The following is a 17,308-nucleotide window of genomic DNA, read 5'->3' on the forward strand; positions in this document are numbered from 1 at the left end:
AATGTGGCCACAGGCTGACTGTGAAAGAGATCATAAACTGTTCATGTGTAAGTTCCAGGTTAAGCTAAAATGAAAGAAGAAAGCCAGTCAGTTTTCAGAAATATGGATCTGAGAATATATCCCCCATTAGGAATCTTTTTCAAGTCCTAAACCTCATTGATAGGGAACCAGAGGAACTGTGAAACAAAATGAAATCTTTATTAAGGTCACAGAAACCAAGAAAAAGTTGTGACGGGTGAATGTGAAAAGAGACTGACGGCCAAAGATGAAGAAACAGAAGAAAACAGATGATGTCAGAAGAGACAGTGGAAATTGCCAAGAACAGAAGAGAAGTCCAGGCCAAGAATGACAAAGATCACAAAAAAGAACTCAACAAAGAATGTCAGAGAGCTGGTTAGAGGAGATGAGAAGCAATAGGGCAACATCTGTAAAGACATGGAAGCAGACAGGGAAAAAGAAGAACAGCTTTCCAAAGGAACTCAGACAGAGTTTGAGTTCCAACTTTGAATTTGTTTCCTAAAAGATGCCAGTTTATGGATGGGAGCTGATACAAATAAGATCAAACAAAGATGGAAGAGGTCTACTGAACTGTAGGAGGGTCAACATCCAAAATATTTTGGAAGTTACTCTCTATTTATGAAAATTTCTAGGAAAAGAAGGTGAAATTATATCAACCATCAAGGGATGGAAACTAGTCAAGGAGAAAACCAACCTAGAACTAAACAGAAATTTCCTGACAATGAGAACAATTAATCAGTAGTTTGGCTTCACTACAGAAGTTGTGGGTACTCCATCACTGGAGCTTTTTAAGAAGAGATTGGACATCCATTTGTCTGAAATGGTATCGAGTTTCGTACCTGAGCAGGTTGTTGGACTAGACGATCTAAAAGATCCTTTTCAACTCTGTTAATTTGTTATTCAACCCTCCTACACATTACCAAATCAGAAAGTTTCGGGAACTGAAGATATATAGCATGCAACAACAACAACAACAAAACCAGTAATGGTTTAGCTACACTATGCCAACAAATCTGGAAAACAACATAGTGACCAACTGATTGGTAGATGTCAATATTCCCACCAATAGTAAAGAAAGAAGACCTAACAGAATGGCAAACAATCACACAATATAATTGACTTCTCATGCTACAAAAATAATGATTAGAAACATCAGACACATATTAGAGTCCTACATGAAGAAAGGTCATAAAATGGAGCAAAACTCACTTAACAACTGTCTTGCTTAACAAGAGGAATTTTGGACTCAACTGAGGTCATGAATCAAGGAATACTTTTATTAGGATTTGGAACTTGCCTTCATATATGTAGGGCATGAACAAAGGATTGGTAACGAGTATCACTCATTACCCCAACATGTATATTTTATTTTGAGTGTGGAGAAGAGTTTGGTACACATTCATTGAGAGAGAACTTTGCAAAAACACAGTAGGATCAGGAAACTGCCAAAAGAACAATCTATAACAACATCCATCATGTGTTTAGCTGTTCTTCACAACATCTCGGATTTTAGTGAGCCACTGAAGGGTCACCAGAGGGGGAGTGATGAAGAGCAATAGTTTGTAACTCTGTATCCTCAGCCTAGATTGAATTTGCTAGACTTTTATACCCTTTCTGTGAAAATCTTCTTCTTGCATTTAATGGCTAGTTTGTTCCCAAATCTCCTCTAGTGGGAAAAGCTCTCATTTTCCAGATGCAATAATAATAATAAAAAAACATGCTAAATGTGGACTTAGGATTTAGCTAGGATCATCTGGCCTCTTATCATTTGTCATTGTTCTCAGCATGCTCGAAATAGTTGGTTAAGTAAAAATGAAACTTGTCATATCTCTGGGGAGGCAGGAGAAGAAACCCATTAGAGACTCACAACCAAACAGCAATATTAATATTATCAGTTTTACAACAGCAATAAAATGGGGGTGTTTAAATGGTTCCAATTTGCTTTAAGACGCTGTCTCTTAATTCTGTTGCAGCGTGTGCTTCCTTCCAAAATGGGGGGGATAGGCAGTTCCAAAGCTGCTGACAAATTTTAATTTTAAGACAGAAATAGGAGAAAATGATTAAATATCAAGAAGCAATCAGATACACCAGTGCTTCCCAAATCCTGGGTAAAAGTGTTTTTTTTTTCTTTAGATACCAACACACAAACCCATTACCCAATCACAACATGGATGCTTAAATTGATTTAAAGTGTTTTGTATAAAAACAATTTCCTGACAAATGGTTTTGGGCAATGAAGGAAAAGGTTTGTGAAGCACTGATATAGATTGTTGTTTGCGAGAACATGAGCAAGTGGTTAGACAGGAGACCTGAACTCATTGGTAGCCTCACGCTGCAGTGAACAAGGACATTCATTCAATTTCACAAGTATTATGATTGTTAGCTGAGCAGGTACAAAAATAGCTAGAGAAATGATTGAAGCCTGGGAAACGGGCACCTTGTCAGTCAATAGGGGTGCTGTTTTACCACCAACTTATCAGATACTTAGGAGACGAGGGTGCAGTGGCACAGGAAACAACAATTAACAACTAAATAGCTAGCCATCAACATCCTAATTAACAACTGAAAGCTGCACACAACCAGGCACAATATAAATACAACACATAGAACAGGCCAGTGTACACTCTGGAGAGAGAAGTTCCCTGATAATGGGCTCCAGCATGGGCCCCAAAGCTTGGAAGAATAAAGCTTTGGTCCCGGTGAGTGACTCAGATTGATCCTATAACATTATCCTGAGACAGTTATACTTCCTTCATTTGTGAGATTGCTGTTTGCTGCTCAGAGTTGGAGGAACTCATAAGTCCAGGAAATAAATAAATTCTTAATCTCATCCACTTTTTGGAGAACCAACAAGCACTCTTAGTGATGATTTCCCCAAGCAATTACAGGATTCCCAGGCTGTGTTTCATGGAGCAATAAAATTAAGGGTATCAACTGGGATTTACCAACCATGTCAGCATGCTCCTCCAAGGATGAGAGCGGTGTTGGCCTAGAAAAGGTTACCCTTGTCTGATTCTCATTCTCCTACATTGCACAAATGAAGTCCCAGATGGATCTGAAAAATAACACACACACACACACTATACCTACCTGGGGGTCTTGTATGATTAAGGCTTTATCAGGACTGCTCAGGGAGATGTTGTACACAAAGAGCATCAACAACGCTAAGGGCACCATGTAGGGCTCAAAATGCCACACTGTGGTCACAAACACCTGGCAAAACAGAGTAGGCAGGTTAGTTACATTATTTGCATGAAGCTCCACCAAGAACCAAACATAACGTTAAAGGAACGCAAGAAAGATAGGAGAAGAAAGCTTTCAAGACTTTACATCTGAAAATAATGCTTGTAGCTTTGCGTCTCTGCTAACCTCTGATTCCTGACTGCCCAACCTCCGGAGGTTTGCATTCATGTCAGATACATCAGCCTAGATGCTTTTATATTTCTTGGTCCGAGTGTAATCTTCAAGGACTGTTTCTCCTTTTAAATCTTACATGCATATCAACAATGAAAGCAGATAAATCTATACAAAAGGTTTAAAGCATCTCCAAACACACACACACACACACACACACAATGTAAAAGGGCAGAAAAAAAGTAACCTCTTGCAGAACCCTTTTTTTCCCCCTTAAAGGAACATCTCCAATCCTATTGTTCTAATCATAAGGGAGTTTTTGAGAATGTTTTCCCCCTTCACCAGCCCCAATGGCAAAGAGGCTGGAGATCCAGAATCTGATGGGTGGCTTGCATGCAACCTTCAACTGCCCTTTGGATGGCTTTGAGAACAAGCTTGGAGCAGGCGTGTTGAAAACCACAAGTATAGTTATGTGTGTTGAGATGGGAAGTACATGAAAATGACTGTGTAATTCCTAGAGTGGACACTACACCTAGAAAAAAGAATAGACAGAAAGGGGCTCCATACACTCATCTCTTCCTGAGGGTGCCTCCCCAAATACATATTAAAAGTCCATTCAACCCTGCCAATCCTCATTTGCCCATCTCATCAACATCTGCCTCCACGTAGCTGCCCCTGAGCCCAAACGGAGAGTCCTAAGTTTAGTCAAATTTCAATTTTCTTTTAAATAGAAAACAGAGGTCCCATTTCAAATTCCCCCAAGATGGAAAAGTTCCATAGGGAGGGAATCTTGCCAAGGAAACATCGTAGGCTCAGTTGAGGAAGTAGGGATTCACTGGAGGTCCCAATGGCATGTACCAGCAACACAGTCATATTTCTAAATTAGAACTAGTGCTATTTTGGCAAAGGCTGTAAAAAGTTTGCAATAGTGGTGAATATCTGTCGCTCGGAGGTAGGATAAGGGTGAAGGTTCATTCTCCGAGCTTGTGGATTGCTGTCCGAATTTTTTGTTACCAGGCTAGGTCCCATCTTCAGCAGAGTTTAGTCCTCTATGCTCTACTGAAGACGTTCTCTAGTCTGGTAATGAAATGTTCAGAAACCAATCCACAAGCTCGGAGAATGAACCTTCACTCTATAAAAAGTATTTGAGGATGGCATCTTTGCAAAGGGGGTCACCATGAGCAAAGCACCCATTTTCAGAATGCTGAAATCCTTGCGTACGTTCAAGGCGCCCCCAGACCCTGATGGCCTGGACCGTTTCACGTGTAAATATTTCTCTTTGGCATCTGGGTTTCAACAGCCGAGATTAAGCGAGCATGTGGTAAAGTCACCCTTGAGTAAAGTTCAGTTCCTAACTACATGGATGGATGGCGAGAGCAAGAAAAAGACACAAAAATTCTCTTGGCAATCCTGCAGAAGCAGTTTCCCACCGCTTCCTAATGGGGACCCAGCCAAGGATTAACCAAGATTCTGCTTCATTTGCTCAAGTTCAGTCAACACCAGAGAGCAGCCATCACCCCTTTGATACTTGTGCACGGCCGCTTCAATAGAAATTCCCACTTTTACTGTGAACATTGTTATTTCAGGCTGATGGTAACCATTTCCCTAGAAATCTGTTTTTAGGGAGTCCCTAAGAAGCAGAGCTGAAGTCCAAAGTAGCAACTGCTATTTCAGAAGATTCTGGGCAATTTACAAACTCCACACAAAAATAGTAAAACAAGTTTAAAAAGATAAAAAGTCACATAAACAGGCAGCCCTGATCAAAACACACACACTCAAGTCTGTTTTGAGCCAGAAGGCAAAGACTGTAACCTGAATGAATAAACAAGATTTTTAAACTTTTAAAGATTTTTGTTTTAATCAGTGGAACAACTTGCCTCCAGAAGTTGTGAATGCTCCAACACTGGAAGTTTTTAAGAAGAGATTGGACAGCCATTTGTCTGAAATGGAATAGGGTTTCCTGTCTAAGAAGGGGGTGGGACTAGAGGACCTCCAAGGTCCCTTCCAGCTCTATTTTGATTGACTGTCTGATTGATTGACTGACTGATTGATTGATTGAATATAAAACCACCATATTAACCTCAGAGCTTTGGAGAGAAGTAATCTGTAAACTGTTCCTAAACATCAGAGTCTTAACAGTAACTAAAACGGGCTACAATCACCTCTGTTACAGAAAAGGGACTGAATGTAAACGGAGAGGATACTGTGTCCATTTCTGGTCACCACAATACAAAACAGATGTTGAGACCCTATAAAGACTGCAGAGAAGAGCAGAAAATACAATAAGGGGACTGGAGGTTGAACAATACGAGGAATGATTGAGGGAAATAGATAGGCCTATTGAAGAGACAGATTAGAGAGCACATGATGTCTTTCAGTACTCAAGGAGCTGTCACAGAGAAGAAGGGATTGACTTATTCTCCAAAGCACCTGAGGGCAGGACAAGAAGCAATGGGTGGAAGCTTGTTGTCGCTGGAGTTTTTCAAAAACAGACTGGACAATCATTTGTCTGGAATGGTATAAGGTCTCCTGCCTTGAGCAGGGGGGTTGGACTAGAAGACCTCCAAATCCTTCCAGCCCTGTGGTTCTATGAAATGACTTCCTAGCATTCATTCCCAACGGATCTCTTCCAGAGTCAATTAGTTAGGAAAAATCCTTGATCCAATGCTTTTCCTAAAGGACTAATTTTTTTCCAACTACGTGCACAATCCTTCCATTCCTGAATTGCTATTTCAACATAAAATGGCTTGTCTGCTGCTACCATTTTTCCTACCCTGGAGTCATTCTAAGCATGGATCATTTCCAACCCACCCGCTTCGTTTCTGTTCAGGTCTGAGCCAAGTTGAGCCGCTCTTCTTCTCGTGCCATAGAAGAAAATCACTCTTTTATTGTACAACAGCACATAAAATAGAAAGGGTCACAGTCAGAAGGGGGGGGAGAGCTCTGCATATGTGCTACTAACCCAAATCCACAGGAGATTTAAACACAGTTACCATTTTTATTGACCCATAACGCCTGCATTACAGAACACGCTAAAATAATCAGATGGCATTTTAAATATATCTCCGTTTCCAAATTAACAGGAAGGGTGGAGAACAAGGGGAGCCCATAATATTGCCAACAGCATGACTAGGCAATAAAACTGCCCTGAATCCCACAGGTCATTCACTTTCCAAGCACAAAACCATCTGAAAAAGGCCAGGGAACTTAAAACAGCCATTTGTGCTTAAAAAAAACAACAAAACATTAAAACCAAATGAGTACTTAAGGCACGTGTCATGTAGCTTTGAGACGGGTGATACCTTCGAACCAACATTAGTGCTTTGCCTAATGTTTGAAATCCCAAGTTAAATCTTACTGTCCCAAGACCCCCTAGGTCAGGGGTCTTCAAATCTGGCCCTTTTATGACTTGTGGACTTCAACTCCCAGAATTCCTCAGCCAGGTAATACATGAGGTAATACAATAGGCACATACAGTAAACAGGTCTCTCTCCCATAAACTCACACTCTCTAAGAAAGATGCTTCCAAGCTAATTCAAAAAAAAAAAAGTTTATAAATACTGCAGCTCACCTCTTTCTGGCCGTTTCAAATATTCCATGCTAAAGAACAGATCTAACTGCAAGTTGAATTTAAGGGCAGGCGAGAGAGAAAGAACCATCTCGAATGTTTTAGTAATTAAATAAATGCGCATAATGAACCATATGCCCAGGAGAAGCCTCTTTTTCATGCAGGCCAGATTTTTGCTTGAATTTTTAATTTTTATATACAGACGAAGCACTGGGCATGGAGGAACAGCCCGGTGAGGTAACACACCATCCGTGTGGCACAGGAGGAGGAAGAGGCTGTCAGAATGAGGTTGAACAGAACGTCTGGGTGTCTAGCTTTCAGGTCTTAGAGACAACAACCACAAAAATTCTTGCAACTTTCCCTCCTTCGGGAAACTGTTTTAGACGTCTGTTCAAAGTTTCCATAGCTTTTTCGGCCCAACACCAGGAGGAGGAGGGGGAAGAAGAAGAAGAAGAAGAAGAAGAAGAAGAAGAAGAAGAAGAAGAAGAAGAAGAAGAAGAAGAAGAAGAAGAAGAAGAAGAAGTAGAAGAAGAAGAAGAAGAAGAAGAAGAAGAAGAAGAAGAAGAAGAAGAAGAAGAAGAAGAAGAAGAAGAAGAAGAAGAAGAAGAAGAAGAAGAAGAATAAGAAGAAGAAGAAGAATAAGAAGAAGAAGAAGAAGAAGAAGAAGAAGAAGAAGAAGAAGAAGAAGAAGACGAAGAAGAAGAAGAAGAAGAAGAAGAAGAAGAAGAAGAAGAAGAAGAAGAAGAAGAAGAAGAAGAAGAAGAAGAAGAAGAAGAAGAAGAAGAAGAAGAAGAAGAAACATAATGGCCAGTTCCTTGGAACAAATCAAGGATTCTTCTGCTCTTCATGGGACCTTGTGAGTTGGTCTCACTGTTCCAGCTTGCCTTTGAAGCTTAAGCCAAAACACTGTGCAAAGATAAACCCAATGATTAAACTGATGACTTTTTCTGAGCTTCAATAATTTACATTCTCATTTCCGGGCCCATCCTTTTTGCTAGAATAACATGGTCTAGACAGCCAAGCTTTCAAAATGCCTATCAATAACCCCCTTGAAATGAAAAAATAAATTAGAATATTGTTACTTCACACCTGCTTAGCAAGGAAAGGAAAGGAAACACAGTTGGAAAAAGGAGAAACTTCTGAGGTCATGTTAGTTTGCCCCCTTAGGGGAGATAAATCTCTCCATCTCGATTTCTATGAAATTTCTCCTTGTTCCGAATGTGTTAATTTCAGCTCCTTGCTTTCCCTTTTCCCTAGAAACTGTCAAACTCGGTTCATCAAATTCAGGGTTGAAAGTTAAACCAGAATATTTGCACTCCTTTTTTTTTCCAAACATATGCACACTTCTTTGCAATTTTGTTTAACATGTTCCGTTAAGCAAGAAAAAGCGAATTCCTCTAATTTCACATTTTGGAACCAGCCTGCAAACTAAAACTGAGAATTCTGAACAATCCAGTTGAGGATGATGGGAGATGTAATCCAGTGCTCCTGAACTGCAAAGCAGAGAGAGAGAGAGAGGGAGGGAGGGAGGGAGGGAGGGAGGGAGGGAGAGAGAGAGAGAGAGAGAGAGAGAGAGAGAGAGAGAGAGAACTAGCTGGACTCAAAGATATTGAAATATTGCTTGATAAATTGGTAAAATTAAATCTTACCACCCTGCTCCCAAATCAGGTTTGCCTGTAACGTATTTCCCGTAAGCGTCTCCTTTCCCCTTTTGAATTACACAAGTGGCTAATATGACAATGAAACACTTTGGCAGAATTTTGATCTTTTTGGGATAGGATGACAATTAGCACCACCAAGCAACATTCATTTTGTAATGCCTTTTTTGGCCTAAAGAAATGCCTGGTGTTATTTTAAAAAAGTTTTTTTTTTTTATTTTGGAAAGAAAGCATATATAGAATACAAATAGTCCTTGACTTACAGCAGTGACTGTTCAAAGTTACCACGGCCATGAAATTGAGTTATGACCGTTTTTCACACTTCCAACTGTTGCAGCATCCCCAGGGTCACGTGATCAAAATTCAGATGTTTAGCAACTGACTCGTATTTATGATGGCTGCAGCGTCCCAGGATCACGTGATCCCCTTTTGCGACCTTCTCATGAGCAAAGTCAACGGGGAATCCGGATTCATTTAACAACGCGGTTACTAACTTATCAACTGCAGTGATTCACTTAACAACTGTGGCCAGAAAAGTCGTCAAATGGGGCAAAACTCACTTAACAAACATCTGACTTAACAACAGAAATTTGGGGCTCAATGGAGCAGTAGATACTCCATTGCTGGAGATTTTCAAGAAAAGATTTAACAAACATTTGTTGAAGATGATATGCAGATGCCAGCCTTGAGCAAGGGGTTGGACTAGACGATCTCCAAGTCCCTTCCAGCTCTATGATGCTATGATTGTCCTTTCTGTATTCAGATGTTTATCTTATTTATGCTGCCTGGGCTGTTTTCTTGCTTAACGCTACTGTAATCCCTCCAGTATTCTATGCTGGGATTCTTCTTCCACCCACCCACCCCCCATCAATTTTCAGCAGGCCGGGAAACTGATGAAGTTGGGTTAAGATGTTGCATCTGCAATATTTAAAGTAGAAAGAAAGAATAATGTAACTGCCACCAGGATGGAGGAACTGTGGAATTAAGAGGTTTTTCTAATTTTTAGTTCATTAGTACTTTCCAAGTCCTCCGCTAGAAGATATCACAAAAGCACAAGAAATTAACTCCTAATGAGTTTATGCTGTTCCAACCTTCTGATCTTCTATTTACTACCCCAACATTCAACCGACAGGAATGGTTCCTTATGTATCCACAAAGTAGGTGACCTCTCAGCCTGCTAGAATCTGGATCACTTTTAGAAAATTGAAGGATGGGGAGGCGAAATTATGTTTTGTGTCCTTGGCGCAGCACTCAAAGCTCTGTAGATATTCCACTCCAACATCATTTCATGGTTATTTTCTATGAATTGTAGCCAGAAGGTAACATTTTGATGTTTAAGTTTTCTAATGCATTAGACTCTTATTTTCCTCAGAACAGACTCGGCTGGAGAAAATTACAGGAAAAGAAGGGAGAATTAGCACTCTCTGTTGTCTTGATAAGAGCATATGTGTGCAGGGGAATTCCACTTCTTCCTGTCCTCTCCCTTGACTCCAAACTTCCTGCATTTTTAATAAAAGCAATAACAACCGCAATGAAAATATCCAGCTTTTATTTTTGTACAGTTAAGGTGGCTCCTGCCTCTTATTTTCCCCATAACAACTCAGTGAAGTGGGCTGGGCTAAAATAATACGAATAATAATATTAACAACCATTTGGAATAAGTGAGATGAGCAAGGGATGGGATAAGCCAGATGAAGGGAAGGTAAAAGGAAGGGTGAGGAAACGAAAGGAAGTTTCCAGCATTCTTGATTGTACATTGCCACCTACAGGAATTTCTCTCTCTCTCTCTTTTTTTGGAAATAGGAGATTTAATCTGCTGCTGTTGATCTAACTATCTTCTTTCACAAGGCCTCACGTAGGGAATTCCAGGTGGGAGGTATCTAACATCCCATGGGATTCAGAACTGAGCACTCTGCATCTCCCAGTTTGTGGGCTAAGACAAATGAAATGTTCAAGCATTTCAATGGAGTTTACATCACCAAACTGAGGGAGCGTGAAAGGCATACAAGGTCGCCCAAAGCAACAGCAAATTCACAGGGAAAATAAAGCTTATCACCTTAGGGAACTATCTGCAGCTCAGGGGATGATGGTATAAGGACCACACGAAAGCAGCCGAGTTACAGAGACTTATTCTCTCCATTCTATAAAGTTAAGTTTGCTTTTGTGTGTATGGAACAGATACCTGCTCTTTTATGAATGCAAGCCGTTCTCAGTTTCTGACGGTACAGGTAGTCCTCGACTTATGGCCACAATTGAGCCCAACATTGTTAAATGAGACATTTGTTAAGTGAGTTTTGCCCCGTCTTGTGACTTTCCTTGCAGATAGATAGATAGATAGATAGATAGATAGATAGATAGATAGATAGATAGATAGATAGATAGATAGATAGACGGAGATAGATAGATAGATAGATAGATAGATAGATAGATAGATAGACAGACAGACAGACAGACAGACAGACAGACAGACAGACAGAGATGGATGGATAGATAGATAGATAGATAGATAGATAGATAGATAGATAGATAGATAGATAGATAGATAGATGGATCAGGGAGGAAGGGAGAGGTGGATGGATGCATGGATGTTGCATGGACAGACAGACAGGAATCCAGTTTAAAAATGGGTTGCCAATGTGAGCCTGCAGAACACAGAGAATTGTGATTCTCCATGATTTGTGGTACAACATAAGCATTAACATCAGCTGGCAGCTGTCTGCAAGTACTGAAAAAATGAGAGGCAGCTTTGAAAAGGCAAGGAGGCCAGTGATCACCGCAGAACCTCTTTGGAATTCAGAAGAAATCCAATGATTAAGAGGTTAAACTGAGCCACAGACTGATGAATGGACCACAAGAGGGAATTTCTCTCTCCAGAAAGGATCAGATCAGGCAGCTAAAATTATTAGCCTAGTTCTCTGGTAACTGTCACCTGAGGTGGGTCTAATTGTAGGTGACTCTTGACAGCAGGCCCACTTTGTATGGGAGTAAAACAGGACCCATCACTTGCCAGGCCCGGGCAGAAAAGAGGAGAGAAGCAGAGTCCAAGTCAGGAGAGTAGCCAGAAAGACTTGTAAAAATGATGGCTTGAATGTAAAATGATAACGTTCTGCAATTTCAGAAATAAGATACAAATATAAGTGGACAAGTGAGCTGGAAACATCACCAGAGAGAGTGTAATTCTCTGATAGGGCAAGACAGAGCAAGCAGTCTCAATTGTTTTCCCATCTGCTCGATTCAAGGTTGTCATATGATTATTATTTCCATAAGGACAATGGCTTGCATAATTTATGAAAGAGATAGCAGGACAAAAAAAGGGGGTACATGTGTTAATCAAGAGGGCACAAAGATTAGACTGATGGGTTTTTTTTAAAAAAAAAAAAAACAGGATTAGTCTCTCTTTCCATAATAGAGGTAGTTCTCGATTTATGACGACAGTTGGGACCAGAATTTCCATGGCTAAACAGGGTGGCTGCTTAGCGTGTTGCATCTGATTTTGCATCCTTTTCTGGCATGATTGTTAAATGAATCAGGCCAGTTGTTAAGCGAATCCAGCTTCTCCCCCGACTGTCTGGGAAGGCTGCAAATGGTGATCAAATGACCTGGTGATCAAATGATCCAACTACATGCTAGTTGGCCAAGCGCTTGAATCTTGATCATGTGAGTGTAGAGATACTGCGGTGGTCATAATTACATTTTTCAGCACTGCTGTAGCTTCAGTCACGGAACAAATGGCTGTAAATTCAGGGCTACCTGTAGCATTAAGATGCAAGAACCTAAGAAGAATCCTAAAGTGGATCAAGCCCAGGCCCCATCTGAAACTTCAAACAAGTCTGGAGATGTTTCATTAGAGATAAAACCAGTGGTGGGATTCAGCCAGTTCATACCACTTTGGCAGAACCGGGAGCTAATCTTTTATTGCCCAGGCCCAGGATGGACTTCTGGAAGCGGCATCCACACAGAGAACCAGTTATTCACACATTTGAATCCCACCACTGGATAAAACCACTCTTGGAATCTGGCATCCAGTTTTGGTCCCCACAATATAAAAAAGATGTAGAGACCCTAGAAAGAGTGCAGAGAAGAGCAATGAAGATGATTATGGGACTGGAGGCTAAAACATATGAAGAATGGTTGAGGGAACTGGGTTTATGAAAAGAAGGTAGAGGTGAGATGGTAGCAGTGTTCCAATATCTCTGGGGCTGCCCCAAAGAAGAGGGAGTCAAGCTATTCTCCAAAGTACCTGAAGGCAGGAGAAGAAGCAACGGAGAGAAACTAATCAAGGAGAAAAGCAACCTAGAACTAAGGAGAAATTTCCTCACAGTTAGAACTTGGAAAACATTCTGATGGGCTTTAGTTGGACATGTTCTTTAATTTCCCTCAGATTACTTAATTGCATTAAGAAAAACTGTAATTTCATTAAATGACATAATTACCATTAATTCACTACGAACTCTTGATAGAAAGGATAATTATTTCGGGCGGGGGAGGAATCAAGCAGAATGAAGCACAATTCCTCACAACAGCCATTCAATGTTTAAAACCAACCTTTAAATTGTAGGGAGGGTGGAAGGGAGGGAAACGTATGTTATGCAATGGTGGATACTGGCTCTGTAACACAGGCTTAAATTTCCTAGGATGAGCTCCTCCAGACATTGCAAAAATGTTTTTTTTTTAAAGTCATCAGTAAGATCGGTCTTTAAAAGGCAGCTTGAAAGTTTATATTTGCATATGACTTACCGTAAATGCCGGCGTATAAGACGACTTCCGCGAGCGCTGAAATCGGCGCCAAAGACGGGAGTCGTCTTATACGCCGAGTCGTCTTATACGCCGGAAATACTGGTAGTTTCCGGCATATAAGACGACATTCTAGGAATGCGGCCCGGCTATAAAGACGGGGGTCGTCTTATACGCTGGGTCGCCTTGTACGCCGGCATTTACGGTATATTATATGCACTGATCATGTTACCTAGTTTGGCAATGAAACGTCTGCAAGAAAGCTCAGAGTCCTCTTCCTCTTCCTGTCTGCACACCCCACTGCCTTCTAACACTGATGATGTTACCTAGTGTGGCAATGAAACGTCTACAAGAAAACAACCAATTCAGAGAGCACCAAGAACCCCATGGTTTATACAAGCTGTCCTCAATTTACAACCATTCGTTCTCTTCTTAAAAACTTCCAGTGTTGCAGCATTCACAACTTCTGGAGGCAGGTTGTTCCACTGATTAATTGTTCTAACTGTCAAGAAATAAAAGAGAGATTTGATACAATTGCTTTCTCTCATCAGCCAGTTATTGCCTGCCCGGACAAGATCATTTAATTAGAAATGCTTGCCAACCTGCTATAAACACAGCATGGATTTGAACACTTTTTAATCATCTTTTTCTGCAAATCGCTTCCTATTCCTTTTCAAGCTTCTAAATATTTTTTTTTCCCTACTTTAAGCTTTGAAAACTCGGGGGAGGGGGGGGGGAAACTGCTTCCGAACGGAAAGTTCTCCAGGTGTTTGCCTCTCCTGACACTTTGTCTTAGAAGCTCTAAAATCTTCCAGTGGGCATATTTTTTAAAGAAAATAATATTAAATACGCCGTTCTTTATTTTTTTTTAAAAAAAGTTGAACTTATACAGTTTGCTGTATTTTCAATGCAATGAATCTCAACTCCTTCCCTCCCCATGCCAGGAAAAGAATTTCTAAAATAATTTTCATTTCTGGGATTGTTTTCAGGAAGCAATAAATTATTCATTTAGCAAGTACTTTTTGGCTAAAAAGTGGTACGTGTGGGCACACAAATACACACATGCAAACATATTTGGGCATAACCCCAAATCATAACATGGTTTGGTTGGGGTTTTTTTTTGGGGGGGAGGAGAGAATTCAGCTTCCTCCCGAGACAGAAGGTCAGAAATGTTTTCAAGTCCATCCTTCTTCAGTTTTTTTTGCATCATACAGATCTTTTATCAAGACATATATTACCCCTCCCGCCTCCAAAAGCAGCAGTTCAGTAGTTATCTAATTACAAAGGCCTCTTCAAAAACACACACATTTAATTAGGTGTGTGAATTAATCCCACTCACCACAAAAGCTATCAAGCTTCTTAGGGGAGATTCCCAGTGAAAGCAGCTTCGGAGGAACAGTATCGTGTTCCAGATTGCCATGGAGATTCTTTTCACCCGGTCCACGTTTCTTGATAAAATCTGGACAGCCGAAGGAAAGAAAATAAGGAGGGGATGAACAGGGGGAAATGAGGTTTTAGGATAGACTGGACAACAACAACCCAAAAAAAACTGCCAAACAGAGCATCGTATTCATATTTGTTGTGTCTATGTACACAAATGACTTTTTACAAGTTTAAGTTATTTTTATTGTTATATGGGTAGTGTTCTACCAAGCTTGGAACACACTGACAATTCTCTTTGCTCTACAGTGCGTCATTCTTAAAAAGCTAGAAAGCAATATGATGGGTAGGGGGAATGTTTAATTGAAACAAGGGTTTTTCCCATTTAAAGAACCCAATGAATTCTTACATTCAACCCCAAAGCTAACATTCCAATTCAGCATAAGCTTCTACAGGGATGGGCAAGTGACGTCATGTAGGTCCAGATGTTGCCATGGCAATAATGCAAATGATGCAATTTGGATGATATCATAACTCCTCTAATACCTATGGAGATTCTCAATCATGCAGATCACAGTTGTCCCAAAGACGCTTTTTCCAAAAGGCAACTGATTTTCTTGCGGTTTTTTTTCCTCGAAAACATTTTGCTTCTCATCTAAGAAGCTTCTTCAGTTCTTCTTCAGTTCAGAACTGAAAAAAGCATCTTGGATTAGAAGCAAAACGTTTTCAAGGTTAAAAAAAAAACAAGGAAGTCCAGTTGCGTTTTGGAAAAGCATCTTTGGGACATTCTCTGATATCCACGTGGTTTTTAATAGAGAACAATATTTCTAAGTCATCTGCTTGTACTATATGTTCAGCATCTAATAGCGTGTAACAACTATCATGAGAACTTTAATCTCTTTCATCTTGTAGCACAGGCAGATGTGGCACTTTCCAAAGAATGAACAAACAGGATTATGGAATTCTGGGGTCAACAGGATTTCATCCAGCAGCTCCAAGACATACCTTCTTGGAAAACTTGCGGTTGTCTTCCACAAATCTCCTCTCACGTGGAAAAAAGGTTCTAAGGCTTGCTCTTATCTGAAATAAAGCAGCAACAGCTACACAACATCAGTATTCAGAGTTCCATTTAGCATTCATTTACAAAGAAGAGCAACAAAGATGATCAGGGGACTGGAGGGTGAAAAATATAAGGAACGGTTGCTGGAATTGGGAATGTCTAATCTAATGAAGAGAAGGACAAGGGGGGACATGATATCAGCCTTCCAGTATCTCAGGGGCTGCCCCAAAGAAGAGGGAGTCAAGCTATTCTCCAAAGCACCAGAAGGCAGGACAAGAAGCAATGGATGGAAACTAACTAAGGAGAGAAGCAACCTAGAACTAAGGAGAAATTTCCTGACAGTTAGAACAATTAATCAGTGGAACAACCTGCCTCCAGAAGCGGTGAATGTTCCAACACTGGAAGTTTTTAAGAAGAGACTGGACAGCCATTTGTCTGAAATGGTATAGGGTTTCCTGCCTGAGCAGGGGGTTGGACTAGATGACCTCCAAGGTCCCTTCCAACTCTGTTATTTTAGTTTCTAGTTTCCATTCAAGCTTCAGCCCACAACAGTGACAAACGTACCCCAGGATATGTTTTGTTAATATCTAAATAGTCCACTCCAATTGAAACCTTCCTTTTTAAGCTCTTCTTCAGTCTTGGAGAAAAGATCATTATCTTTTCTTCAAGAGATAATTCAGGATGTGCCCTAGTTTATGGAATGGGCTGCAGCAGGTCTACGGCTTATGTAAACCCAATTCTGATCTCTCCCAGCAATGAAGCCACAATCAGGAGAGAGAAATGTTGATTTCTACTTTTCAGGAACCCATTTATTTATTTCAATTTATTGACCATCCAACTCCAGTGGACTCCGGGGAGTATACAGTGGAATTGAACGTCTGATCTCTAAACCACAGTTAACCTTTACAATAGTTTGCTGAAACAAGTCAGTTTCAAAAGTGGTGGGTTCATCTACTATTGAAAGACACAATTCAACCACTCAGACAGTCTCTAGAGCACTGCCATCCTCAAAACTGACAACCACCCTTCTTTGCTGGCTGAGAGTTATGGACTTTGACATCCCACTTCTAGGGTGCCATGGTGGGGAAGGATTATCATTCATCCCTTCTCCTCTAAAGACCATAGACTTACAGGATTAAACAGGACTTCTATCTCCAAGTGGACCATGCCTTTTGATGGAAGTTCCAAATCTTTATTCTTTAGCACATAGCAACTTTGTTGTCCATTTTTAATCTGTAAGTAACAAATAAAGAAAAAAATGTCAATATATAAGCTCAATGAAGAAAGCAGAACAGAGCAAGAAAGATGATTAGGGGAGCGGAAGCTAAAACATATGAAGAACAGTTGCGGGAATTGAGTATATCTAGTTTAATGAAAAGGACCAGGAGTGACATAACAGCAATGTTCCAATATTTGAGGGGCTGCCACAAAGAAGAGGGGGTCAACTTATTTTCCAAAACACCAAAAAGCAAGACAAGAAACCATGGATGGAAACTAAGCAAGGAGAGAACCAACCTAGAAATAAGGAGAAATACT

General features: G+C 40.4%; 1 protein-coding gene across 5 annotated transcripts in view; it reads right to left on the reverse strand.

The window, feature by feature from the left end:
- MCTP2 (multiple C2 and transmembrane domain containing 2) overlaps nt 1–17,308 on the reverse strand; it is an 88,448-nt gene that overhangs the window by 17,852 nt on the left and 53,288 nt on the right. For all 5 annotated transcript variants that reach the window (XM_039359382.1, XM_039359384.1, XM_039359380.1 and 2 more), the window contains exons 15-18: nt 16,904–17,005; nt 15,718–15,792; nt 14,672–14,791; nt 3,109–3,231 (exon numbers count right to left, since the gene is read on the reverse strand). In XM_039359382.1, the coding sequence (XP_039215316.1) occupies nt 3,109–3,231; nt 14,672–14,791; nt 15,718–15,792; nt 16,904–17,005 (420 nt within the window). The remainder of the gene's footprint in view (nt 1–3,108; nt 3,232–14,671; nt 14,792–15,717; nt 15,793–16,903; nt 17,006–17,308) is intronic.

Source organism: Crotalus tigris, unplaced genomic scaffold, assembly GCF_016545835.1.
Source record: "Crotalus tigris isolate CLP2741 ecotype Arizona unplaced genomic scaffold, ASM1654583v1 scf7180000019068.207228-45:434310, whole genome shotgun sequence".
Classification (NCBI taxonomy): Eukaryota; Metazoa; Chordata; class Lepidosauria; order Squamata; family Viperidae; genus Crotalus; species Crotalus tigris.